The 27,286-nt window shown below is 41.7% G+C and overlaps 2 protein-coding genes across 3 annotated transcripts in view; one reads left to right on the top strand and one right to left on the bottom strand.

Annotated features, from left to right (window-relative positions):
- TMEM40 (transmembrane protein 40) overlaps window positions 1-12,033 on the top strand; it is a 35,896-nt gene extending 23,863 nt beyond the window's left edge. The window contains exons 5-9 of the mRNA XM_053294344.1: window positions 2,521-2,595; window positions 3,512-3,583; window positions 3,673-3,747; window positions 4,076-4,138; window positions 10,601-12,033. Of these exons, the coding sequence (XP_053150319.1) occupies window positions 2,521-2,595; window positions 3,512-3,583; window positions 3,673-3,747; window positions 4,076-4,138; window positions 10,601-10,620 (305 nt within the window). The 3' untranslated portion in view covers window positions 10,621-12,033. The remainder of the gene's footprint in view (window positions 1-2,520; window positions 2,596-3,511; window positions 3,584-3,672; window positions 3,748-4,075; window positions 4,139-10,600) is intronic.
- TKT (transketolase) overlaps window positions 3,839-27,286 on the bottom strand; it is a 61,541-nt gene continuing 38,093 nt past the window's right edge. For both annotated transcript variants that reach the window (XM_053294342.1, XM_053294343.1), the window contains exons 10-14: window positions 26,946-27,076; window positions 25,083-25,166; window positions 24,822-24,915; window positions 22,431-22,553; window positions 3,839-20,016 (exon numbers count right to left, since the gene is read on the bottom strand). In XM_053294342.1, coding sequence (XP_053150317.1) covers window positions 19,829-20,016; window positions 22,431-22,553; window positions 24,822-24,915; window positions 25,083-25,166; window positions 26,946-27,076 — 620 coding nt within the window. In that variant the 3' untranslated portion in view covers window positions 3,839-19,828. The remainder of the gene's footprint in view (window positions 20,017-22,430; window positions 22,554-24,821; window positions 24,916-25,082; window positions 25,167-26,945; window positions 27,077-27,286) is intronic.

The raw sequence follows: 27,286 nt of genomic DNA, 5'->3' as shown, positions 1-27,286 counted from the left end.
CCTATATCAGGCAGCAGCGATATAAGAAGATGCTGAAAGGCATCATCTCCTACTGCACGGGAGATGGCAATGGTAAACCCCTCCTGTATTCTACCAAAGACAACCACAAGGCTCTGTAGTTGCCAAGACTCGACACCGACAACTTTACTTTAAAGGAAAGAAGTTTTGACAATACTTAAGTTTTCATTTCTGGGAGAAACCCTGCCCCCTTCTCACATATTTTGGTCTTGTAATGTGCATGACATGCACAATTGGGACTTTTTTGCCACTAAGAGATGCCTTGTTTCTTTATATAATAGTGGATTGAAAACTTGTGTTTTTCTATATAATTTGTGCCCTTTAATTATTATACAAGAAGGTGCTTCTCATGACCAGCACTTCCAGGGTAGGTGACAGTAAAAACCCCTCCAGAGGCTCACGTGGAGCCACAAAACTGCACCTACCGTGCTGCTCCACAATGAATAATATTCAGGCTAACATATATATTTTACCTTGGTCTTTACCAAGGTTAATGGTAGCATGCCCCATTCTGCTGCACAGCCTTGATTGTGTGCATGATTGGGGTTGTTTGCAGCAGCTCCCAACAGCCTGGCTCGATCTCCACCAGTGAGTGCTGCAAATGGAGCAGCCAGGAAGCCTGGAGCTGCTGCATTGACCCAGATAGCCTCTCTGCTGCCCGCACAATGCATTGTTGGATACTGGAGGACTTCCTCCTCCAGATCCCTGCTCAGGACATCCCTGCCGCACCGTGTGTGTGTGTGTGTGTGAGTGTGTGTGTGTGAATGTCAGGAGCAGGCTTGGATCATCTAGGTGTGGGAAGGTGCTTTCCCCAAAGCCAACCCAAATTTGGTCATATGTATGACCTTAATGAATTATGCTAGTCATCCACCTGGAATATAGAAGGAGCAATTCTGGAAATATTGCAGTGTCTGCTGTGTCCTGGTACGTAATCTCCTTTCAGAAAAGGGATTGGTTAGAGTAATAAATTTCAAATCCATTGACTAAGTTAAAACATAATTTAATGTGTTCATAAACCTAGATAATAATAATAGCAAGGAAGAACTGAAAGAAACTCTGAGATATATAGGTCATTAAAGGGTTTATGGAGGAATTTGCTGTCTCACCCTTCTCCTTCTTTGTGTTTCTCTTTGTTAGTGTTAAGAAGGCAAAGCTGTGTGTTATTGGTTTCTACACACACACACACACACACACACACAATGTGCTAACTAGGTGTGTTATTTGATTGGGGAGAGTTTTAGATATAAGAATTCGGATTTTAAACAGTAGAACATCGAACATTGAAGCTGGCATGTTTACGCTGAAACATTTCTTCTCTGTTGTAGTTGTGTTTTTTATTTACACAATAAAGGAGGTCTGGAGAGGAGTATTGTCGCAGATCCATATTGTGCATATTGTTTCACCTTTATATCAGTTAATATCATTATAAGTCATAACATGTTCCACAGTAATTGCTATAAAATCACTATAACAATTTAAAAAATAAATAAAATCTTGTATGGGCTCCAAATCCTTTGGGGAAACATCCAGAGTTTCATCAAAACATCTTATCCCAATGAGTAGTAAAATGGTCCTAAAATGCAGAATCTCCTGTCACAATTTCACCAGGTATTGCCGAGTAATGTTAAGTCCAGTTCTCAAATAGAATAAATATCCTTCCAAAGTAGAGTGTCAGATGGAACCAAAAAACAATCTTCAAAGAACTAAATATCCACCAAGGGAAAATGCTAGAAGCGTTTTGACCCCAAGTTGTCTTCAGTGGCAACTCATCCATATACATCACAAACACCTATCGTCTATATACATCATAAACAGTCTTGTCCTCTGTTTCCACTCTCAGTAGTCCATCTTACTCATCTCAAATCTGTAAGTCCTACTCCAGATGGTGCAGGTTTAAATATTAAACCTGCACCAGTTGGAGTACAAGTAACAGATCTGAGATGTTGATGTTGACCATTGGTGCTAGAATCCTATAGAACTGTGTTGAGTTGTCTGACAAGCATACTGACTGATCTGTATGATAAAACTAGAGCAGCTGGCGAACACTTCCGCTTTATCTGCCCGGAACCCATATGGTTCCCCCCATTCCCTTTTCCTTGAATAAGCCTCAAGATCGCTATCTTAATGACTGGGCAGAAAGATACGTGTGGAGTAATTTGGGTATTTGGAGCCCAAACACGGTGCTGTGTTTGGGCTCCAAATATCCGAATTACTCTGCATCCTAAAGGGGATGTTTGGCTTTAGGTACGGAGTGGTGTGTTGTCAAGTGACATCTGTGTTGACCCTGGACTGGCATGCTGGCAAATATTGTTGTTACTCTATTTACCCTAGGATAAATAGCCAAATAATTCATTGGCTAAACAGACATTTTTCAGCTTCAGTCAGCGTACGCTTTGAGATTCAGGTGTTGGGTGGTTTACAGTATAAATGTAGTAAATAAATAGGGCTAAAATTGCTTGTAGATCTGTTTGGCTACTGTTTAACTAATTTCATTTTCTGCAGAGTACAGAAATAATGTGATGGACCCTCACTTACCTTCCCAGCCAAGACAGTGGATACCAGGCATACGAAAAGATGGTAAGAATCATAAACCCTGCTCTGTATGATCCAGGGCTCAACTCCAGAGACATTTTAAATATCAAGGTTCAATCCTGGAATTTTGAAGTAATAGATAAGAACATGTGTAGAGTGTCTTTCCTTCAACATTCACATCCTCTTCAGGCACATGTAATCATGGACTGTTAACACAGTTACAATGCCAACAAGTGTGCACTCGTGAGCCCCAGCTTCAATGCAAATGCGCTTCATAGGTTCTGCAGAAACCAACAGTGTGCCTGGAGAGGCAGGGGGTGGAACTGTGGAGCGTATTGGTGAGGAGATGGGGCTTGCCAGTGTGCCCCATGGTCATTGTGCTCTATGTAACACTGTACAGAGTTACAGAATCAGGGGTGTAGCTGTAATTGAGCGGATGGGTTAAAAGAACCTGGGACCCCCAGCTCCACCTCTCCCTATTTTCTTCATTATCTTCCTCACTCTGAGGGGCCACCGGGGAGAGGGGCGAACACGGGCCCCCTCTCCTCTAGCTACAGAATGCCTGAAGAGGGCTAAAATCATATTGAAAGCCCTACTTCTTGGACTTAAAGGTAGGAAGCCCTTGGCAACTGAGTACTAAATACACAATATTTTACTCATAACTTCTCATCTCTAGCAGTGTTGGAATAAAGCACACTCTCTCATACTTTAAATAATGTATATGACTAAGAGGCGTACTTAAGTCCAGAACTACATAATGCATCTAGAAGGTATACATAAATTATTTACTTTGAATCCTATTAGTGAAATTAATTGCTATCTAAAATATTTGAATAAACAGATACCCCTCTCCCCTTCAAAAAGAAAAGGACTTAATCATTATAGGAACAGTTGGAGGTTGTATCTGTTAAATAAAGTTCTTGCATTTGATTAGGTTTTCATGTGTTCTCTCTCATTTCAGATGAATTCTTCCATTTTGTCATTCTTTGCTTTACCATTGGAACCTTATTAGTTTGCTATCACAAATATAATGGTAAGTGGAAATTTGATAATGATTGCATTTAATGATTGCATTTCGGCAAACAGTGAACAAAATTTAGAATATCAATGTTCTCATTTCAGATTGGATCTTTTCCATTGGTATTGGTTTGATGACCTTTGCAGCCCTAGAAATAACTGGAATATATTTTGGCCTAAGTAAGTATTTTGTGTGGCATATTATAAAGCAAAATAAGATCATATGTGTGTATATTTAGGGCACACATTTTAAGAGATCAATATTATTGAATTGAATTGAACTGAATTCATTTATTTACGGTCAATGACCAAATAAACACTACAGCATAGAACAATAAAATACAATAACATAAGTAAAAATTTAAATCAATATTATTGAAATAGTACTTTTTTAGAACTGAAGCTGTAACATGCTTACGGTGGGATATTACATTGCCCGCTACGTGTGTGTGTGTGTGTGTGTGTGTGTGACCCTGAAGTTATGGGTTTTGCCTTTTGTTTTCGGTAGTGCAACGCATTTGCAATATCCTGAAAAGTTTTATGCATCTAACTCCATTATTCAAAATACCTGGTAAGACCACCATTTTCTTCTCTTTTTATAAATGCTGTAAGATGGTATAATGGTGATTATATACACATACACTATTCTTCAAGAAAGTTTTTTTAGGCCTCTTTAATGCATAAAATATAATAAAAGACAGATCCTCCAAAACTGAGCAGTGCATTTCAGTGTCCAAACACCATTATCAATGATCTATTTCAAGCAGCTGAAAACACATAAGATTAGGGATGTGTACAAATCATGATGTGCAAAGAACATCCCCAGCACCTTTAAAATGGAGGAGAGGAGGTGCCTCTGCCACTCGCCCCCACTTCCTGAATCAGAGGCACTCCTCCGAGCTATCTTTGTGCACTAGCGGCACTCTCACCCAGCTGCCCTCGTGCGAGGCTAGTACACACATGGTCTCCATACATGTGTGGCAGCCATTCGCATGGACAGCAGGGTTGCTGACCAGGCAAATGGCCACCGTGTGTATGCACAGAGGTCATGTGTGTCCCAGCGTTGTGTGAGGGCAACTGGGGGAGAGCACTGCCGGCACATGAAGTCCATTTAAAAGATGCCGGGGATGTCTTTCGAATCATGTGTCAAATTGTTATTTGTACACATCCCGACTCAAGATTAAATGCAGTAACTACAGCTGAAGTAACCAATCCAAGGACAGGAGAAAGGAAGGAGGGGGAAATGGGTGGCTCTCCAAAATTAATCCTTCATTCACTCTTTATTGGCCAACAAATTTCATCGCTTCTCTCATTTCCTCCTTAACATTAATGAATGGATGTAATTATTCGGTATGCGTAGCATCTTTGCTCTTATATTTCACTATATTCCCTTCCATAGCCAGAATAAACTTTGTGCAATTCTTCTCTCATATGTTTTGCCCAGGGCTTCAGTCAATCTTTATTACATTTATTTATATTTATTTATTTAAAATATTTCTATATTACCCAAAACTTGTGTCTCTGGGTGGTTTACAATTAAAATCATTTAAAATATTAAATCAATTAACAATTAAAATCATTTAAAACATTTACAACCCAATATTAAAAATATTGAACCTATAAATCTAATTAAAAGCCTGGGTGAATAAATGTTTCTTCAGTGCCTTTTAAAAAGTTCCCAGAGATGGGGAGGCTCTTATTTCAACAGGCATTACATTGCATGTCTGCTAAATTATCTAGACCCATTTCAGACTGGCTTTGGGGTGGGCTGTGTGGTGGAGACTGCCTTGGTTGGCCTGATGGATGATCTCCAACTGGGAATTGACAGAGGAAGTGTGACTCTGTTGGTCCTTCTGGACCCCTCAGCAGCTTTCGATACTATCGACCATAGTATCCTTCTGGAGCGTCTGAGGGGATTGGGGGTGGGAGGCACTCCTTTGCAGTGGTTCCACCCTTACCTCTCAGGCAGATTCCAGATGGTGACCCTCGGGGACTGTTGTTTTTCAAAATCTGAACTTCGGTATGGTGTCCCTCAGGGCTCTTCATGGTCTCTGATGTTTGTTTGTTTGTTTGTTTGTTTAATTTTATTTTACATTTTATATCCCATTCTTCCTCCAAGGAGCCCAGAGCAGTGTACTACATACTTTATCCTACATACATAGTTGCTCCTCACAACAACCTTGTGAAATAGGTTAGGCTGAGAGAAAAGTGACTGGCCCAGAGTCACCCAGCAAATATCATGGCTGAATGGGGATTTGAACCTGGGTCTCCTCGGTCCTAGTCCAGCACGCTAACCACTACACCATGCTTTAACATCTACATGAAACCGCTGGGAGAGATAGAGATCATCAGGAGATTTGGTGCAGTATGCTGATGACACCCAAATCTTTTTCTCCATGTCAGCATCATTGGGATAAGGCATAACCTCCCTAAATGCCTGCCTTGAAGTAGTGATGGGCTGGATGAGAGATAACAAACTGAGGCTGAATCAAGATAAGACAGAGGTACTTATCTTGATAGGTAAGATAAGTTATGTGGGGTCATAACTTGGGAAATGATTTTGATCTGCCAGTCCTGGATGGGGTCACACTTCCCCAGAAGGAACAAGTACACAGTCTGGGGGTGCTTCTGGACACACATCTCTCCCTGGTGTCCCAGGTTGAGGCAGTGGCCAGAGGTGCATTTTATCAGCTTTGGCCGATACACCAGCTGTGTCCATTTCTCAGGATAAATGACCCCAGAACAGTAATACATCTGCTGGTCACCTCCAGACTTGACTACTAAAATGTGCTCTATGTGGGGCTGCCTTTGTATGTAGTCCGGAAACTGCAGTTGGTACAGAATGCAGCAGTCAGGTTGGTCTCTGAGTCATTTCGGAGAGACCATATAACTCCTGTATTGAAAGAGCTACACTGGCTGCCAATAAGTTTCCAGGCAAAACACAAGGTGCTAGTTATAACCTATCAAGCCCTAAACAGCTTGTGCCCTGGGTATTTAAGAGAACGTCCTCTTCGCTATGACCCACATTGAGATCATCAGGAGAGGTTTGTCTGCAGTTGCCACCAGATCGTCTAGTGGCTACTTGGGGACGGGCCTTCTTCATTGCTGCCTTGAGGCTTTGGAACACGCTTCCTACTGAAATAAGAGCCTCTCCATCTCTTACAACTTTTAAAAAGGCAGTCAAGACACATTTGTTACCCAGGCTTTTAATTAGATACTGTTTTAATTGTTTGATTTTTAATAGTTTTAACCTTTTAAATTTTAAATGGTTGTAATGTTTCAACCTTTTTATTTGTTGTTTTTATTTTTTTAAAATAAGAATTTTTATTAAGAAATAGACCAAAAAGGACAAAGACAAATCACCATAAAAACAATTTAAAACCAATCATTCTTCATGATGAAAAACCATTTTTCTAATTAATTACATAAAAAGTATCTAGAACAAGATAAAGCAAAAGAAATCCAGACTCTTAGAACTGTAAAATCTAATCTGATCAGCTTCTTGTAAGTTACATATCAAAAACACTATAAGTCAAATCCAGAAAATGGGAACAAAGTTTGACCATAACGGATATTGTAATTTATAAAAGGTTCCCAGACAGACATGAATGATTCAGTAGACATGCCATGTACATAAGCGGAGACTTTCGAAATTGAAGCATAATCCCACACTTTCAAAAACCAATCGTTTAAGGAAGGGATTTCCAAAATACACCAATTAGATGCATATATAATCCTGGCCGCTGTAATCATATATAAACACAATTTGTTTGATTTAGCAGGAATATAAGGTTTTATCATTCTTAAAAGAAAAATTTCTGGAAGAAAGAGAATCTTAACTTCTAAGATTTGTTCAATTTTCATATGAATTTGTTTCCAAAACTGTTGAGCTTTATTGCAACTCCACCACATATGGTAGAATGAACCTAAGTGTGAATTACATTTCCAACATTTCTTGGAGAAAGAATAATCTATTTTGTTAATAGTCAAAGGAGTTATATACCATCTAAAGAACATCTTATACCAATTTTCCCTTAGATTGGTACACAAAGTAAATTTCACATTCTTTTTCCATTGGTATTCCCAATCAGAGAGATCGATCAATCTTTTAAAGTTCTGCATCCATTTTATCATACATTCTTTTATCTGCTCAGTCTTGGTTTCATACTTCAGTAATAGCTTATAAATTCTGCCTAATAAATGATCAGTGTTTCAGGTGATTAATTCTTCAAATTCAGTCAAATCTCTAAGTTTCCCACCCTGTAACTGTAACTCTTTCTGAACTATTGAGCTGATCTGAGCTTGTTGAAGCCAGGATGCTTGTTGAGTTGATTGCCCGGAAGAAACTGATTTGTCCAGAGCTAAATATTGGGCCAAACTTTGTAAGGAGTATAGACTGCCTCGCCAAAAGTTATACTTTGAAGAAAATTCTTCTTCATGGAAATAAACATTCAGTATTGAGGCTAAAGATGATAATCTAGGACTTATTCTTTTCTGGTATCTATCCCAGACATAAAAAAGCCTATGTCGAATAGTATGTTGTTGTATCTCCAGATCTTTTCTCGAACCAGAAATCCATAAGTAATTATGCAAACCTCTGGTAAGACCAAGTTCCTCCATTCGGGTAAAACTTCCGTATGGGGATAAAATCCAATTCGAAATCCAAGTCAAGCTACTAGCATGATAATAAAGTTTCAAGTTAGGAACTCCAAGACCACCTCTTTCTTTAGAATCTTGCATCACCTTAAATCGAATCCTGGGTTTTTTAATAATTCCAAATAAATGAATTGAGCCGACTCTGCCATTTATTCAATATCTTGTCGTCTCTCTTTATAGGGATCATTTGAAAAAGAAAGTTCATCTTAGGTAATACGTTCATTTTTACTGCAGAGATTCTCCCAAGCCAAGATAAGGTCAGCTTCTTCCATCTACTGTATCTAGATCAGCCATAATTGATTTCCAAATTGGAACATAGTTATTCTTCAACAGATCTTTATTGCTCCTCGTAAGATTAATCCCCAAATATTTTATTGGCTTCTTCGTTACTTGTAATCTTAAAACTTTTCAAAAGTATTCTATCTCTTCTTCTGAAATATTCCATGTCATAACCTGAGTTTTATCTCTGTTATAGCCAGAAACTATATACCAGAAACTTTGTTGTTTTTATTGTTTTGTTGTAAACCGCCCAGAGACTTGTGTTTTGGGCAGTATACAAATATGTTAAATTTAAAAAATGTTCTTTATACCTTTTTAATAGAGGTCTCCCTGTCTCCCCAATATAAAATTCCACACATTCCAAACATACAGTCTTGTATACTATTTCCATAACCTGGCACCAGCCCTCTTCCGTCTCACATACCACACAACCCTTCCTCAGAATCTTCTGTGTTTGCCACATAAATCTATCAGTAACGTAAGTAACTTTAAGTACAGGTAGCCCTTCCTCAAATTTATTTTTCCTAGGTTGATCCATTGGGAGTTTATAACCATTCCTTCTAACTAATTCTTCAGCTTTTTTCCTTGAAGCCTCCACCTGCTCTCCCATTGAAACCTCTGTAGTTCTCTGTACAACAGTCAACACTAACAAACACTAGCAGTCCCCCCCCCCCAAGTTGTTTGTTCTGGCTACTAAAAGAAATACTGTAAAATCTAAGCTCAAAGAGGCTATGTATATTGAACAGTTACATCTGTCCATTAATGTTAAGGAGGAAATGAGAAAGTCAATGAAATGTATTGGCCAATAGTCAAATGGTTAAATTTGGAGAGCCATTCATTTCCACTTCCTTTCTTTCTCCTGTTATTGGATTGGTTACTTCAGCTGTAGCTACTGAATTTAATCTTGAATGTTTCCAGCTGCTTGAAATAGAGCATTGATAATGGTGTTTGGCCACTGAAGCACATTTGATCAATTTTTGAAGATCTGTTGTTGGTTGGTTGTTTTATTCTATTTTAGGTATTAAAGAGGTCTAGAAAACTTAAATGCTGTGATACCTTTGGAGCTTAGCATTTAGATTTAATTTGGGCAACTCTCCCATGAGGCTGAGTGAAGTGATGGCCTCGAGTGGCAAGTGCATCATGGGCAGCAAGTGTAGGCACCCCATCCCACCCCCCTTGCCATGGGTATCACCCCATGTACCTGCTCCTGCCATCGTCACCTCCTTTGTTGGGGTGCCCTGGTCTTCCTCTCGTTGGAATAATCTGTTTATGGTTACAGCATTTGTCTTTGCAAACCATGGTAATGTGTACAGCAGGTGGGTGGGGTTTTGCTTCTGAGCACATCAGTTGTGGGGGAGGTCTTGTGGGCACACTTTTAAGATGTTGTACATGAGCATAGCATCCCACTGTTTAAAATACCCAACATAGGAAGCTGCCTTATACTGAGTCAGACCATTGGTCCATCTAGCTCAATATTGTTTACACAGACTGGCAGTGCTGTCTCCAAGGTTGCAGGCAGGAGTCTCTCTCAGCCCTACCTTGGAGATGCCAGGAAGGGAACTTGGAACCTTAAGCATGCAGCTGCATTTCTCAGAGCAGCCCCATCCCCTAGGGGGAATATTTTACAGTGCTCAGATATGTATTTCCCATTCAAATGCAAACCAGGACAGACCCTGCTTAACAGAGGGGAGAATTTATGCTTGATATCACAAGAAGGGCTTCTTTGTACAGTGTGCCCATCTACAGACATACTTCCTATTTTGTACCCTGTTTTTGAGGTGTTCTGTACCCAGGTTCACTTTTAAAGAGAATGCATTACAGTCATTCATAGATAAACATAGACACATATTCAAACATTTCTATGTGCGTGTATGTCTGAATAGGACTTATCTCTAATGTACTAATCTAAGTTTTGCTTAACTAGAATCAGTTATGATAAAGATTAGTAAAAAATGTGGAATAGTAAAAAAAATGACTTTTCATGCCTTCAATGTGTACTTAAGTGGCATGTTAGTAATAATTAGAACCATTCTTGATCATATTTCTGGAAGCCTTTGCTTAATTTAAAAATTATTTCTTCTTCTTTTTCATCATATAGGTTTCAAAAAGATTGTGTAAAGGGAAGATTACAAGACAGCTGAACAAATCTTATTTCTGTGTTATTTTTGTTTTATTAGTAACAAAGTGTCATGAGGGCTATTATGGCTAATCTAAAGAAATGTGCTTAATAGTACAAATGTGAATTATTATTATTTAATTGGGAAGGAAGAACTGTGCCTCCTTGGTTACTTTCTTCCTATTGAAATATGTTGTGGCTCAGCTACAGAACTGTGTGAGAAAAATTCTGTCCTCATGATGATTGAATGTATGTCTCTGCACCACTACCTCTGTCATTCTTTAACAATATAACAAACAATTTAACAATATAACAAACAATTTTCTCAGCCAACATAGTTATTCAAACAGCTCACTATATGATGAAAGCTGCCATTTGGAGCAACTTTAAAGTGGTCTCTACACAGCACCTCTGCCATTGCTGCTGCTAACGGCAAGAAGCACATTTTCAAGTGGTGGCTTTCATATTTAGAGGTTGGGGGAGAGCAACTGTTCATAAGCAGCACCTCATACCATCTATCTAGTCGCGGTTGCTGGTGTCTCCCTTGTCAGTCCTTAGGTTGTGAAACCTTTGGGAGAAGATAAATCACTTTGAGAACTTTTTGTATATGAATACATACGTACAGTCGTGGATATAAGAGTGTAGATTTTAAACAGTGGGACATAGAACACTGAAGCTGACGTATATACGTTGAAACGTCTGCTCTTTGTTGCAGTTCCCTTTTTACGTTTCAGCTTACGCAATACAAAAGGTCCGGAGAGAAGTTTTTTACATACAAACATACATACATACGTGTGAGTACACACACACACGCACACACGGTACATACATACTCTAAATAATTGCTGCAGTATGTCCAGTTTGGTTTGGTTGGGGCGGAGGGTTTGTGGGTTTTAAAAAATATATATTTTAATTTACTCCCTCCCTCCAGGGGTCTTCTCCAAGGCCGTGGGGGTTCCCTTCCCCCTGCTGGCCTCCATTAATGCTCAGATCACCCGGTTCGGGTGGTCTTTGGCCTGTTCCGGCCTCACCCCTGTAGCAGTGGCCATGTTGGAGGCTGCTGTGCATGCCAAATGGGCCTCTGCATGGCCTTGGAGGAGTAAATTTTAAGTTTTGTTTTTTTTTACTTAGAACCACCCCCAAAGAGGCCAGAAAGGGGGGGGGGGTTGGTCTGATATCTAACTGAACCTGGGGGGGCAGTCTAATATCAAACCATTGAACCGAACTGGTTCAATGTCAAACAGGTTCAGAAATGAACCTGTTTGCACATCCCCACTGTTGATATTCTGCCTGTACGTTAGTTGTGTGGCAGCCAGAACTGAAGCAAGTAATGCTTCAACTATAAAAATGTTTCCACCATGTCTGTTACGTTTCCCATCCTGGTTAAATAAAGTTATGGCTTGTTTTAAACCTAAGCACTAATGTCTGCCTGTTTATTATGCCTGGCAAAACTAGAATAGTATTTTTCACTTTCCTTGTTCTGAAAACTCATCGAGAGTGTGGCACATATGGCACACTCCATTTTAAAAAACTAGTAAATTCATTTAAAGGGGGAGGTTTACAGGGATAGTTTTGGGTGTGGCAGCTCCAACTCAGCCCCCCAAATCAAGTAAATTTGATGGCCCATAATGTTCAGAACATGATGGCATGAGATCCGATGTCCAGTCTGAGATACAAAATTATAACCATGGAAACACAATTTGGCTAGCTGGGTTCGTCCATGCAAATGGAAGCTGGCGGCAACAGCAAAAGCTGGGAATTAGTGTTGCAAACCCAGGCCCAAATAATGAAAGAATATGTGTAGTTGGAAAAACTTGGGGCGCTTTATTGAATATTTACAAAACATGCAATGAGGAATCTTAACTAAAGTGTGGGTATCCCCTATGTGGGTCAATCTCATAAGAGATATGCCCACAGGAGGGTGAAGGACCAGGCTTTGATTCGGCTCAGTTCCCAGTCCAAACCTCTTCTCTACCCCGAGGTTACCCCCATCGAGGGGATGTATGCCAGCCAGCCCACCTCAACCCAGGCTGCGAGGCACTGAGCGGCATTCGCTGGGATGCATCCAAGTGGGAGCAGATCCAGCCTTAGAGTTGCAAGATCACCAAGCCTTCCTCTGTATTCCCACTCCCCATAGCGGCCCTTCACCAATGGAAATTAACCTACCCCGACTTATCTGCAAAGTGACCAATTAACTCCAAGGACTGCCTTAACAAAATCAGTGAGAAGTAGGTGAAAAAAGACCCCAACGTTAGCTAATTAGTTGAGACCAAAAAAATTCCTACTTGGCTCCAATGGTGACCAGATTATGCCTCACTGAGTCCACGGGCGGGAGGGTGGCTGCCAAAAGACAGAGTAACAGAGCCAAATGCTTATGCAGCCACTCTTTGCACGATTGACCTGCTGGTGTCATGTGGTGGGACCAAAAATGGCAGCCCGCATGCCAGTCTCCTGGGCCGGGCCCACAACTCCACCCCCCCACGCCACTTATCCCATATCCCTGCTAACACAGTGAAAGGGGTGGGGAGCAGCCTTACAGCAACCTTTAAGAAGGATTTGTTAATGTTTGACTCTGGGCATATGCTAAATACCATTACCTCTGATCAGCATAATTAGAGAGAAGGGACAGACTAGGAGACTGGACAGAGAAGAGGGTGGCTGCTTGCTGACAGCTATAGGGCCAGCCCTTGGAGACTGAGACCTGAAACTGCAGAGAAGCCTAGGAGGTGCTTCATTATCCATCTTGTGGAATACAAACCTTTATGCAGAGGGTTTACCTTCACCCTCTCGACCAACAGCCTTCTGAGGGAATGAAGGTAAATTGTGTGTATGTGTTGCAGGTTTACCTTTTACTCAGGTAAAAGATTTAATTACAAACATTTTGATTAGATATTTGGAAAGGTGAGGTAAGTGCAGAATCCAGAGGAAAGACTTGTGGCAGACAAGGACAAGGCAGTGGAGAAGATTCAGATATATTAATGGTTTAATGAAATATTATGCACAGAGAGGCAAGTGCAGACTGCTTTCAATGCTCTTGCTGCTGATTGTTTATTAGCCTCCACTCCAGGACTGGACTAAAAGCCTCATTCAAAAGCTAGCCTGGATGGATTAACCATGAATTAACCAAAAACACCACAGTAAGCACAGGCCAGGACTGGGCAGAACTATCTAACAAAGCAAAGCAGCTCTATTGTTCAGAGAAAAGCAGCAGTAACCCTATGGATAGGTGTGTGTTACAACATCTGAACCTGATTTCACTTGCTGATGTTCAGTAACTTCTTTCAGATCTTCTTCTCTCATTTGGCCAAGACTGCAAAGAAGTTCCTGTGCTGCTGCCCCATTTACTATGCCCAAGTTCCTATCTTCAATACCCATGGCTTTAGGTTTTACAATTTTGCCAATATTTTGTGACGCCATGTGAAGGTGGTTACATGCATAAGTTAAGCTGTGTATTATATTGTATATTTAGAAGATTTGTATACCATATTGCTGATTTGTAAAAATACACAGCTGGAATCTATGAACCATTTCCTTTGAAAAAAATCATACTAAATATGAGTGAATGCTTTGAAATATTCTTGGCATCAGAAACATGGAGGAATAGCAGAAGTACTTCCCAATTAAATATCCACAATATCTAAAATTTTGAATTCAAATCACTAATTAGCTATTGCTAATATCACCCAGTATTTTAAATGTCATAAAAACAATTCAACAGTCTATAAAGAAAAATAGTTTAAGACTATTGTTTTGCATTTTTGTTTGTTCCACTGAACCAATCATTAATAGCATGTTCTGAATGTCTGCTTAAAAATGAAGTAAAGTTATGTTACTTTAACAAAGTATCAACTTGTAACACTATTAATGTCAGTAGCACAGACTTTTTGTAGGACACACGCCATGTTTTGTATCTGGATAATACTGCCCTGTAACTGTCATAGCTGCCCTTTGATGATCAAGTCTAGTTCAGATCAATGAAACCCTTCAGAAAGGGGTCGTCAGTTTGAGTTTGAAGTTAGTATGGACACTTTCATTATGGCTTATTAACTAAGGCTTCAGGCTTATGCACACTTTGGAACAGGGTCTATTCTAATGTGCATCTGGACACATCTTGTGTAATGGGGAAAATCTGTGCAGTGGGGACTAGGTTTTTGTGCAGTTGAGAATATGGGGCTTTAATAAGGATCAGAGTTGTAAAAACAGATGAGTAGCGTCTCATTCCTCAACTATGGCTTGGGAAGGAAGATAATCTAATCCATTTTATGCCAGGCAACTTTTTCCCTTTTATTTTTCCTATCCCTTCTTTCCTTCTCTTTTGTCTCTTAAGTTCTCTCTTGATTCTCATTTCCCCTTCCCTCTTATCTTTTTGTTTTCAGTAAGAAAAAGCTTGGGAGATGCTCACAGACTGGGAATAGGACAGGCTACACCGATATCTTGTGCAATCAGGAGAAAAGCTTAGAATAAAACCCACTGAGCTAATAGGACTTACTTCAGAATAAATGTATATATTATCAGGTTGCATTGTGCAAGACAGGACCAGCCCTAACAAGTTATTTGTATAGGAGGAAAAAGTTGTGTTATATGAAGAAATAGCTGCTTCCCTTTTTAGCTTACTTTCTTTAAGGAATGTTTGAGATCACCTGGCAGTGTGTTTGTGTGTGTGTGTGTGTGTGTGTGTGTGTGTGTGTGTGTGTGTCCCTATCAACTTTGCAATGCCTGGACCAACATGAAACAAGCAAGGGGTTAACTGAGTCTGGGCCTGGTTGCTGGGAGAGATGACATCACTGCCAGACCACACAGCAAATCCTGTGGTTAGCTGCAGTCTAACTCCCTCTCTTTCAGGTGGAGTGGTTTCATTTCTTTTTGTGTGTCTGGGAGAAGGGTTTGGAGTTAGTTGGGTGTGGGGAAGGAGAGAAGAGAAGGTGGAAAGGTGCCTCTCTGTCTCTCTCTCCCTGGGGCCTTGCTCAGCTTGAACTGGGGAGGTCATTTAGAGGCCAGTGGAGTATAACAGCCCCAAGAAAACCAGACAAAAGGTATTGTAGGGACAGTACTTGTAGGCAATTTGTTAGGTCCCCTCCCCCGCCGTGTTGCCTGGCTGTATTGATAAGCCTGAGGCCATCTTTTCTATTTTCCCCATATGTACAATTCATATCCCATTGTAACAACAAAGCTTTTTGAGTTGTGCTGTTTCCAGAGTCCTCAGTGGGAAAAGGAGGGCATCCAGTCCCAAGCCTCTCAAACCCTAGGCTGAACGAACCACGATTTTCTAATATAGTGGTATCATCTTTGATCCAGTCTGGTAAATCCTAGGGGTAAAAGGTCAGTAAACCCTTTCCAAGTTGTGAACAGGTGGTGCCAACAGTATACCAGTCAAGATCCACCCAGAAGATTCTGGTGGGTCCAAATATCACCCACACTACAGATGTTATCCACCCTACTTCAAGATGGTGGACATGTGAACGTTTGAGGCACAAGTGGGCTAACTTTTGGACTGCCTAACCCATTTGGACCAAATTTGGTGCCGCTGTAGTGAGTGGCACATAGGGTACGTAGTTTGTAATGTTGTCATCCACCTACTCAGGATGGCGGACATGTGACCGGTTGAGTTACATGGGCTAACTTGTGAAGATGGTAATTACAAATTAAGATTATAGTGAAAGTAGGCAGGTTAGTTCTTACCAGAACAACTTGTTTAGGTTGGGACGAGGAAAGGTTTTCCTGCCTTCTCCCCTCCTTTGTCTTCCGATGCACCCATTCATGAGGCTTGCCAAAAGGCAGACATTGTGATTGTATTGAAAAAGTGTCTGTGCATAAGAGGCATGCCTATCGGCCTTCCCTTTGCTCACACAGGCACAAACATGCTGAAGCTAAATAGGTCTGGCCCTGCATAGGAGACCATCTGGAAACAATGTGTAAGCTGCTTTCAGCTCCTCAGAGGAAGAACAGGATATAAAAACAATGAATAAGTTATAAACAACAATCTGTTGTTTCTTCTTCTTCTCTCTTAAACCCCTCTGTGATTTCCAGACATACTTGAGATTACACGCTCCACCTTCCTCCAAGCATAGATGGTTGGACAGGCTAATAAAGAGACCAGAAAAGCCAAAGGACATATTATCGGCAGGTACTGCTTTTTTGAAATCCATGCTGGCTGAGTCAGGAACTACAGTACATCCAAATATTCCAGCTCAGTAAGCAATGCATCTATTTCAAGCAGGCATGACGAAGGGACAAGGAAATGTGGACCCTGGGTTTTGTTTAAAGGAGAATGCTGCATTACTGGCCTATCTTGGCACCTGCACTGAAAATACATGTGGTCCTGCATGTAGAAGAGAGGCAGAAAGTTCTTGTAAGCAGGAGAGAGGCACCAGAGAATATGGGAAGAAGCAGCTCAAGTATAGGTGGGGAGAAGAGGCACTGAGAAAATTATAGTCCCCCTTTCAATGGAAGAGTTAGGGGTCCCAGAACAGTCCCCCTTTCAATGGAAGTGTTAGGGATCCCTTAATGCCCATACAAAGGTCTTCAGCCTGGCTTGACCTGTGTTTAAGTAAGTCCACTGAAGCGAAGAGCAGCCTTGGGAACCAGTTGAGGACACACAATTGCAGCATCCTATCCAATAAGAATTCACATAGGGCTTCCCAACACCTCAAGAAAGCTTTCCTAAATGGAAACTCCTATCCTGCATATTTTGCACCCCTGACCTGGCCTGGTCATTCCAGCCACATAGTCACCCTTCCCAGATCCTGCTAAGCCACAAAGTCAACAAACCAAAATGCTTAAAATCCACACTTATTTCCAAGACAACCCCATCATCCCATCTGCTCCTCTGAAACTCATTGTTCTCGTCTCCTATTGAAGACTATTTTCATTAATTTTTAAGCTAAGAGAGGCACTGATTTAGTGCCTTTTTAAAACTGGCCAGCAAAAAGCCCCCTAAACTGCACGGTCTTTGTGATTCATGCAAGCGACGGTGACCCTTTGTTTTTTTATCATCATGCCCTATTTCCCTGACTTAAAACCTGGCTTCTCTTCCTTTCACATCAGATGCATAAATATAGGGATACACACTATGAATTTTTCCTCCTTCCCTCCCTTCTCCTTCTTGGGTAAATGTGTGGGAGTGTGTGCTTGTGGGTTTGTTTGTTTTTTTCAACTTCCCATTCTTTACTAGAGAAAGTGAGGAGGGCAGAGCTCCTCCCCTAGGTTAAAATGGATAGCCTATAGGGTTACCAGGGGCTCCCAATACTTAGGATCTACCCAGAGACTGGGGCTCATGAATATATATATATGAGAGAGAGAGAGAGAGAGAGAGAGAGAGAGAGAGAGAGAGAGAGAGAGATCCACCGCCAGGCAAAACCCCCCCAGAAAAGCATGCAACACTCCTGCTATGTATTTTGTCTCATGATGACAATCAACTGCCTGCAAGTGGATCACCCTGTAATGAAAGTACAAGCCATGGCTGGATCATAAAACCTGGACTATACATGCAAGCAGAGTTAATTTTAGCCTATTTATCCAGCAAAGGGGTGTCCCTTCCGATGACTGGAGCCACACGTCCGCCCTTGATGTTTCCATCAATCTGAACTGATCAATCTGATTGATGTTTCCATCAATCTGAGCTTTAAAACAGTCCCCCATACTCCCATGGTGGTCCCCATCAAGGTTGGAAACCACCTCCTCCTCAGATTCTATTTCCTGGTTCCCAGCATCCCCCTGTCATTTACATAACCCAACCCTAAGATCTGCCCCTACAATACAGTACTGTTAGCTTGCTCTCCCTGTTTAGCCGAAGCAGCATTTCCCCTCTAGTGAATTTCCTCCATTTGGTATCCTTTTGCTTTGAACCCTTTCTTGCCTCCCTTTCTCTCTCCCTATCTCTGAACTTGCCAGATCTTCTGACTGACCTATGCCCCCTTTCCTTACCCAAACTTGGTCGGGCTTCTTTCCTCCCCCTTCCCAGTTCTCCAGACCAGTCACCTCTCTTTCCTCTGCCCAAACTCTGTTGGGTTTCCCCTCTTTCCTATCCCTGCTCTTCTTTTGCCGATTCCTTGGATCAGCTTCTCCTCCTCTCCTTACCCAAACTTGTTTGAATTCCTCTCCCTCTTACTCTCCTGCCAGTTCTTCTGACCAGTACTGCTCTTCCTCCATTCTCGTCCTCTGCCAATTCACTGCACTGGCTCCTCCTCCTCTCATTACCCAAACTACTTTAGATGCCCATATCTCTTTCTCTCTCTTGATTTCCCACCAGTTCTTGTCACCAGCCTTTCCTTCCATCTCTCCCAAACTCCTTGAAATTTCTTCCCACCCTCTGGCTCCTACCCATTTCCTGGCAGGTTCTTGAACTGACCCCTCTCACTCACTCTTCCCTGCCCCAGCAAGATCCTCTCACTGACCTCCTCTGCTAAGCAGACGAGCCACCACCACTTCCCTCATCTCCCTCAATAGTCAACACTCATTCAGTAACCATATAGCAGAGGTAAAGTAGAAGGCCCAAACACATGACCATCTTAAGAGTCTATGTGACATGGGACCCACATATCATACTCTACTTTGCCAAGCCTCTACTTTGTATGTAATAATAATAATGGTCCTGGAAAGGGAGAAAAAGCTCCCCTCATAACAGAAGGTCATCACAATGGACATATATATGTGGATCTGAATCTGGTGAAACCTGAATTGAAATTTTCATTACAGAAGCCTCTCTCTCTCATGCAATACAATAAATACTTCTGCACAAGTAGTTATCTTAGCTGGTGTATGTGAATTAATGTGCTACAATGGGTGGTTTGGATGTGAGAAAAATGAAGTCAAATCGTGGTAAGCAGCCCTGAAGCACAGTGCATGGACTGCACTATTTTGCAGTCTAGCTGTTTCAGATCTGTCATGGTAGGACAGACCAGTTGTAAAGCATTTTGGTAAAACAGTGGCAAAATGTGGCCCTAATATTCTGAACAGACTGACTTAGAGACATGTTTTATGCCTCATGCCCTTTAACTCCAGTAAGGGCATGAGACATGAGCAAAATCCCATCAGCAAAATTATCACATGCTATATTTCTCCCAAAACATTTACTTTTATTAGAACTCTCTTTGATTAAAACTCTCTGCATATAATTTTTAACATCTGTTTGAAAGTTACAGTACTCTTCTTCCTCCCCCACTTGCTGCCAAATAGTGTTCTCAGTGAAACATAACAGGGAAATGGGTCAAGCTACTCTGCATTTCTTGATTTGGATACTGCCACCTTCACAGCCTGGATAATGGCATCCTTATCAATGCCAAACATCCTAAGAAGCTCAGCTGGTTTTCCACTTCTTGGTATGTGGGACACAGCCAAGCGAGTGACTGTGATTCCAGGCTCTCCAACCACAGCAGCAGAGACAGCTTCTCCAATGCCACCTAAGAGGAGATAGAAATGAGAAGTTGAGACTAGCAGGCTTTATTCATTTGTAAGCAGCTTGATATGGCTATTTAGATGAAAATAATCAGACCATTTGAGAGGGCTCAGAAAGGTTAAGTGGTTTGTGCCATTAGAGGCTTTGTCATCAACAGTCTTTCTTCTAAGAACCAGCTTATTGCTTTGTAAACCCAATCTTGAGAGACTGCCTCCACGAATCCTCATACAGCAACAGAGCAGAGTAGCTGAGTCGGGGTGGGGTCTTCCTGATTCCAGCAGGGGTCCCCAGCCTTATGGAACCTGTGGGCACTTTTGGAGAAAGGGTGGTGGGCACCACCCAGTGTTCCCTTTAACAGGGAGTCCCAGATGTTATTGATTATAACTCCCATAATCCTCAAGCAAAAGCCATTGTAGCTGGGGATTCTGGGAGTTGTAGCCAACAACATCTGGGAATCCCTGTTAATAGCGAGCACTGGAACCACCACAAAACATCTGCTAAGGGAGCAGGACCAGTCACAAAATGACTGGTCATTTTTATACACGCATTTGCCTTTCAGATCCATGAAGCAGTACTTGCCTTTCCACTCTTTGTTGAAATAGGAACCCTGAAGGTCATGGTCAGTTAACTGCGCTATCTTCAGTTACCCTCATTTATAAGCATCAAAGTGGTAGACTGATAATGTTTCCCCTTTTTGTAAATGTCACCCCTATTTACATAAGGATGTTTTAATAAGCTAAACAGTCTAGGTGAGGATAGAGGCACTCTTACCCCTGGACTTTGGGGGCGAGGTTCAGGGCCTCCACAGCCCCTGGGAGCCCCCAAGTCCTCTTTAGTCTGCCCTGGGTGGTGTGGTTGCCCAGCGGAGCATGATGATGCTTAATTTGCAGAGGAGAGGAGGCCTCCAAAGGACTTTAGGTCCAGGCTCCAAAATTACCTAGGTGCATCTCAGGGTGAGGACATGGGAGGGACAGAGATGGGGAAAAGATGGAGGCAGAAATGTTATCCCCGAAGAGCAGAAGCAGCAGTTGGATTTGATTTGTGGAGAGCCAAAGCATAGAAGGCTTTTTACAATGCAATCCTCTCCACGTCTACTCAGAAGTATGTCCTGCTGAGAGAAGTTAAGTCCTATTAAGCTCAATGGGCTTACTCCCAAGTGAGCAGGAACAGGACTGCAGTGCTAAAGAAGATCATGAGTACACATGCTCTTGTGAACACCCATAACTTTCTCAACCTCCTGTTGTTCTCCTCTTGATTGTTGTAATTACTGGTGCTGCTGGGCTGAGTTGCACCTTATCAGCATGACCAAAAGCCAGCCCAATGGACTGGTACAGAAGGTAGGTGGAGAGGGCAGGGATACAAGGACAGAGCGAGCAAGTGAACTGGCCAGACAACTGATTATCCTGCTCACTGACATACAGCTCACCTCCCTTGCCTTGCCAACCATTTCTCCTCTCCTTCTCCCATTTAAGAATGTGGCGTGCGCTCTGGAACTCCATTCTGCTGTCCATACTCTCTTCTTACAGGCCCATTGAAGGAAGCAAGCAGCAGAAAGTAACCCCAACAGTGTAAGGAGAGGGGAGGCCAGAGACTAAGGGACAGAGCAGAGGGCTGCTGTTATACAGAGAAAGAGCCTCACCAGCTCTTTCTCCTCCTTGTCTCCTGTTTAAAATGCAGCACATGCTGGAGCTCTACTCTGCTGCCCGGCCCCAGAGAGGTGAGAGATGAGCAAGGGAGGTGGCGAAGGGAGGGGTGAATGAGCTTGTTAGATCTTTCCTCAAAAGGAGCTCAGGCAACAGTGAACACCTCTGTGGCAGTCCTGTTGCCTAGGGACCCTGCATTGGGGACCCTGGAGCAAGAAAATTCAGTGGCCTACACCAACCTATTCTATGTAGAGTCAGATGGGTATTTATAACATAGCAAATCCCAAGCCTCTGTTCTTATGATAATTTGCTTCTTTAAAGAAAGAAAAATTGCCTGGAAGCAGCCGTACCTATCATAGTGGGAACACAAGTGTTAGTGTGGTGTAGTGGTTAGAGTACTGAACTAGAGCCAGGGAGACCCAAGTTCAAATCCCCATCCCACCATGAAACTCACTGGCTGGGGACTCTCCAGCCAGTGAGACTCTCCTACCTCACAGGGCTGTTGTGAGATAGTACATCATTGTAGTGGTGTACAATGACCATGTACAGCATTCTGAACTCTGTAGAGGAAGAATGGGAGTGTTTAAGTGGGAGTGTTTAAGTATATGAGCACACCCACACACCGGTTCAAGTTTGAATGGCTGTAAGATTGAATGGCTATATAGGTTTTGTACCATGTATATAGATGGAGCTGGAGAACAGGAATTGGAAAATTACCTGTGCATATATTTAGATAACAAATACAACCTGCTTTGTAACAGGTAAGTTAGTCTACCTTCATAATAATGGTCTTCCACAGTGATAATTCTTCCTTTGGTTGCTCTCGCATTTTCAAGTATAGTTTTTTTATCCAGAGGTTTTAAAGTGAATGGGTCAATCACTCTGATGTGAATTTTTTCTGGGAAATATGAACAGGAAAGTTAGCATGCAGTATGGATGTGGCTTATCAAAAAAACAAGGTAGAAAAAATTATTGGTTTCAGGGAAAAAAGTTTAACACCTATTAAACTATCCTCATGAGGTTCTTGGGAACTACTGAATATCAGATTGTAAGAATGGACAGTTGAAGCTAGTTGAAACTAGCTTATGGTTACCACATGTAAGCCATATTTTTCTCGTTGCCTCATGCCCCCCGTCTTCTAGTTCCAAGGACCTTTGCTGCACCAGGTTAATAGCTGTCATAAAACAAAGTGTTTTGCTAGCTTTTGTCCAGGGACTCTTACACAATATTTCGAGACATGTTATGTGCCATTTACAGTCACTACTCTGATTCATTAGAGAAGTATTCAAATGTTACTAGTTGTCACTCCAAGGAATAAGGGGCAATTCTGACATCATCAAGTGATATGGGGCAATTCTACAACACCAAGTGACAACTTTCATGTGTGAATAAGCCATGTGAGTTCCAAAACCACAGAGTTACCCAAGACCACTTCAAATGCAATAATTTGCACTGGAGTCAGTTCACACACTCAGCTGTCAGTTATCAAGCACTGAGAAACCAAGCTGCAGACTTGCATGTGTGAGCCAGTCCTTATTTCCTCTGCCCCCACTTTGCAATAAACAATCCTGAGATCAGATCTAAAAGATACATCCATAGTAGTCTTTAATTTGGGGCAGTCATATGCTAGCTTCACACATTGTGTTGAGGCTCTTGGCTGGACAGCCTAGAGAATAGCTCAGTACAGTCAATAAGTGCCATTGTTATCTTTAGTGACATCTGTCAAGGTAGGATCAGTACTGTGTCATTCTGCATGAACACAGTCCTTGATTTGTAAGGTCTATCATAACCCGTCAGAGCAGATAAAAGAGGAATGAAAACAAGACCTCGTTTATGAAAGCTACCGACAATCCCAAGGGACCAAATACTATGGCAAAGTTCCAAGAGTCTTCATCCATGTTTTAGCATGCTATGCCACCATTTCCTCTATCAGGCATCATTCTCTCACATACATCTCACTGGCTATAACAAATTAAGGGCCCATGTTGGATCATGAAGCAAACACAGAATTAATGGAGAATCTGGCCTTAAGAAGCAAGTTTATGGAATATCCAAAGATCACAATATCACAAGGCCACCATTAAGCTTCAGTCTGCTTAAAGCAGGGCTGCCAAGCAATTCCAATGCAATATTTGCATTACTTTCTTAGTAATACATTTCATAATTTCTTCTAATTCTAGTATTGTCTTGTGGGCTTTTCAGTGGTGAGATTTCCTTCTGAAGGGCATTTTGTGTTATGTTGGGTGGGGCTGGGACACTGGCATGGCTTGGTGCCTTTCTGACACCAGAGTACTGATGAAGAGTACTAGTGAAGAGCAGAACAAAGCTGCCTATTTCAAGCAGCAAAGAGTTAGCACCGGAATGAATTAACTATAGCCAGTTAAGTGGTTTGCAACATATGATGCATTCTGTCCCTGTTTCAGAAAAGGCAATCTTTCATTTCTTGTGAAGGTAGCATCTAGCATTCTCATTAAACAGGTGGAGATCTGGCATCTCCAAGATAGGGCTGAGAGAGATTCCTGCCTGCAACCTTGGAGAAGCCGCTGCCACTCTGTGTAGACAGTACTGAGCTAGATAGACCAATGGTCTGACTCAGTATATGGCAGCTTCCTATGTTCCTAGCTGAAGCTCTGATTGAGGCTAACCAATAAGGTCCAGTGCAAACATAACATTTCTTATTTAACCAGGGTTAGAAGATCCTGAGCACGATGCAGGTTCATGTGTTTATCCTATACCCTCTTGCCATACAAATTCCTGTTCTATCATACATAGTTATATATGTGTTTAGCATTGGATCTACACCAGCGGTTACCACTGGCCAAGCTCATTATCAGAGTCTGAAACCAGATCTTTCTCTTCACCAGGGTAAAAGCAAACCATGAAAAGCAGGGAAGAAAGAATGTACATGGAAGAGAGAGCATGCAAGCTCAATGCATGCTCCTGCTTCTTCAACCATGTTCAGGACACTGAGAATGTTATGTCTGCACCAGGCTAAATTCCTAAGGAGGAAATTCCTTTGGATACCATGTTACTAGGTTCCAACAGTCAGGATTATAGTGGTCTGCAATTCTCTCTCTCTCTCTCTTTCATAGTTCTAGTACTGCCCCATATGAGACAGCTAGCACACAGTTTTCAAAGCAGTACAGTATATGTAGCGTCTAGTCACCTTTCCTCAGTTGCTCAGCTGCAGCCAGTGCTTCATGCAGAGTCACTCCTGCCCCAATTACTGTAACCTGCTCATCCTTACTCTTTAGTACCACCTGATAACATTAAACACAAAATTAGAGACAGAACAAGGTTTTGAGGTTGATTGATTTATAAAAATGTTTAGAACTAGCTTAGTATCAATACATCTAATGACGGCAAAATAGCTAGTCTTGGCATGATGCAGTCCAAGGATTTTAGTGACTTTCTACATGGTACTCACTTTTGCTTGTCCAATATGGAAGTCCTCATTGCTGCTATAAATCACAGTGTTTTCTGGACGACTGGTTCTTATGAAACATATGCCCTGTTTTCATAACAAATGCAGCATGGTTTGTAACACCAGTTTAAATCACATTCCAAACATCAAAAGCAAACTTTACAAAAAATTGTATTTTTCTGTTTGGCTTCCATTTAATTATAAGACACATTTCACTGAATTTAGGGGTGGATATAAATGTTCGGGGAAAACAAAAAAAGATGGCCCTCCACTTTCAAATACAGTTGGGGATTTGATGTTTGAATGCTCCCCTAAATAAAAACTCCCTGCTTTTGCAAAAGTAGCAGGTCAGGGAAATAATCCTAATCTGGTCTTTCCACTGAAGTGCTAGTTTTCTACCTAGAGGGTTTAAAAAACCAAAGAGGAAGCATTCAGAAACTAATTCCCCTACCAGCTGTACTACCAAAGTAGTACAGTCACAGAAGCATACAAAGCAAATACTTTTGTTTAATTATATCAATAGTCATTTTCCATCTGCATTTCCTTTTAGTTACCAGTGTCATACCCCACTGTTAGCCCAGCTGCTAAACCTGGGCTACCTGGTCACAGAGTGCCAGAATCAGGACCTATTCCAGTGCTTCTCACAACTGGCTCTACCCAGATAGGGCTGCCCTAGCCTGGGGAAAGCCAGTCATGAGAACAACCTTATTCTCTTTTGGGATGTACAGACAATGACATATGAAATACTAGATACTATTCCACACATTAAATTTTATTGCTTCACACAGAACCTGTAGAATAAAGAATATCCACTCCCTAAATGTTCCTTAAGAAAATCTGGCCTTGCAGTTAGAGATGGGGCCTCAGCTCAGCAGCAGAGTACCTGCTTTGTATGCAGCCAGGTTCAGTTCATGAAGGCCTGAACCAGGTAGGGCTGGGAAAGACCCCTGCCTGGAATCCTTGAGAGTCACTGCCAGGCATTGCATACATTACTAAGCTAGATGGACCAATGGTCAAAGCAAAAGGCAGCTTTTGTGTTCCTAATCCTTTCTAGAAAGATCATGTAGGATCGCCGAAGCAGAGTTGGAAAACAAAAACTTGTCTTATAAGGCAAAGATTGTTGCAACCGAACAGATCAGGGAGATGGAGTGAGAGGAAGCCTTGTATGCTGGAGAAAAGACGACCAATGAGACATTCAAGACAGAAAAGAAGCTTAGGGGAGATGACACTAAGGCTAAAAATGAGTGAGGCGGGATTCTATGCTGTCTCCGATGAAAGGAACAGCGTCCATTAGGTAATGCTGAAAAGAGGGCAGATCCTAGACAGACCCCAGAAAACTCCTCCACGCTTTTCAAATTCTGTCTGTAGGGAAGAATTTGGCCTACTAGCTCTAATCACACACCCCAATCCTCTACACATTCAGCCTGAACCTTTGAACCCTATATCCAATTTGTACACTGCAAATATACAGAGTACAGATCTCTGAGAGAGAGAAGGAGAGGGAGCGCTTGTGCTGCATATAGGCTCTATTCAGAGATTTGGCTAAGCAGAGGTGAAGCCAGATCAAGAGGGCATGATCCCACTCCTCCTACACTAGTTCACAATGTACACAGACTTATCATATGAATAAGACTCATGTCTTCTAGAAAACTGAATTAACAGTGTTCTGTGATTTTATGATTTATTCATCATACTTTAGAAAATGTACAAAAATTCTACCATCCTAAGTGCAGGTTCAACATATTTTTTTCAGCCCGTATCTCTGAGGTCAGAACAGCAACAAAGCTTTACCTCTGTTTTGAGAGGTTCTTACAGGGAAGGTCGCTTAAACTTTTAAGTTAGTACATTTGCAAAAGTGTTGCTGACCTTTGTATTGGCAGCCAATTCCACTGCCTTTTCAGTGGCAACAGCATCACTAGGGTAAAAGACTGTTGAATTTGGAATGGCACGGAACATGGCAAGATCTTCCAGAGCCATCTGTGAAGGTCCATCTTCACCTAGAGAGAGAGGGTTGGGAGAAAAACATCAGTGTACAACTGAACTTACATCTCCTCTAGATACTTCTTAAAGCAAAAGGTGTCCAAAGTAAATATAAGGCACTCACAGGACATGGAAGACTACCTACCATCTTCTCCTCAACCTTGGAACCCTCTAAATAGCAAAGAAAGAAGACAGAAGGAAACTAAAAAGAAAAAAAGAACTAGGGT

Source organism: Hemicordylus capensis, chromosome 2, assembly GCF_027244095.1.
Source record: "Hemicordylus capensis ecotype Gifberg chromosome 2, rHemCap1.1.pri, whole genome shotgun sequence".
NCBI lineage: Eukaryota > Metazoa > Chordata > Lepidosauria > Squamata > Cordylidae > Hemicordylus > Hemicordylus capensis.
The sequence above is the reverse complement of the archived record's forward strand: the minus strand, read 5'-3'. Positions and strand labels throughout refer to the sequence as shown.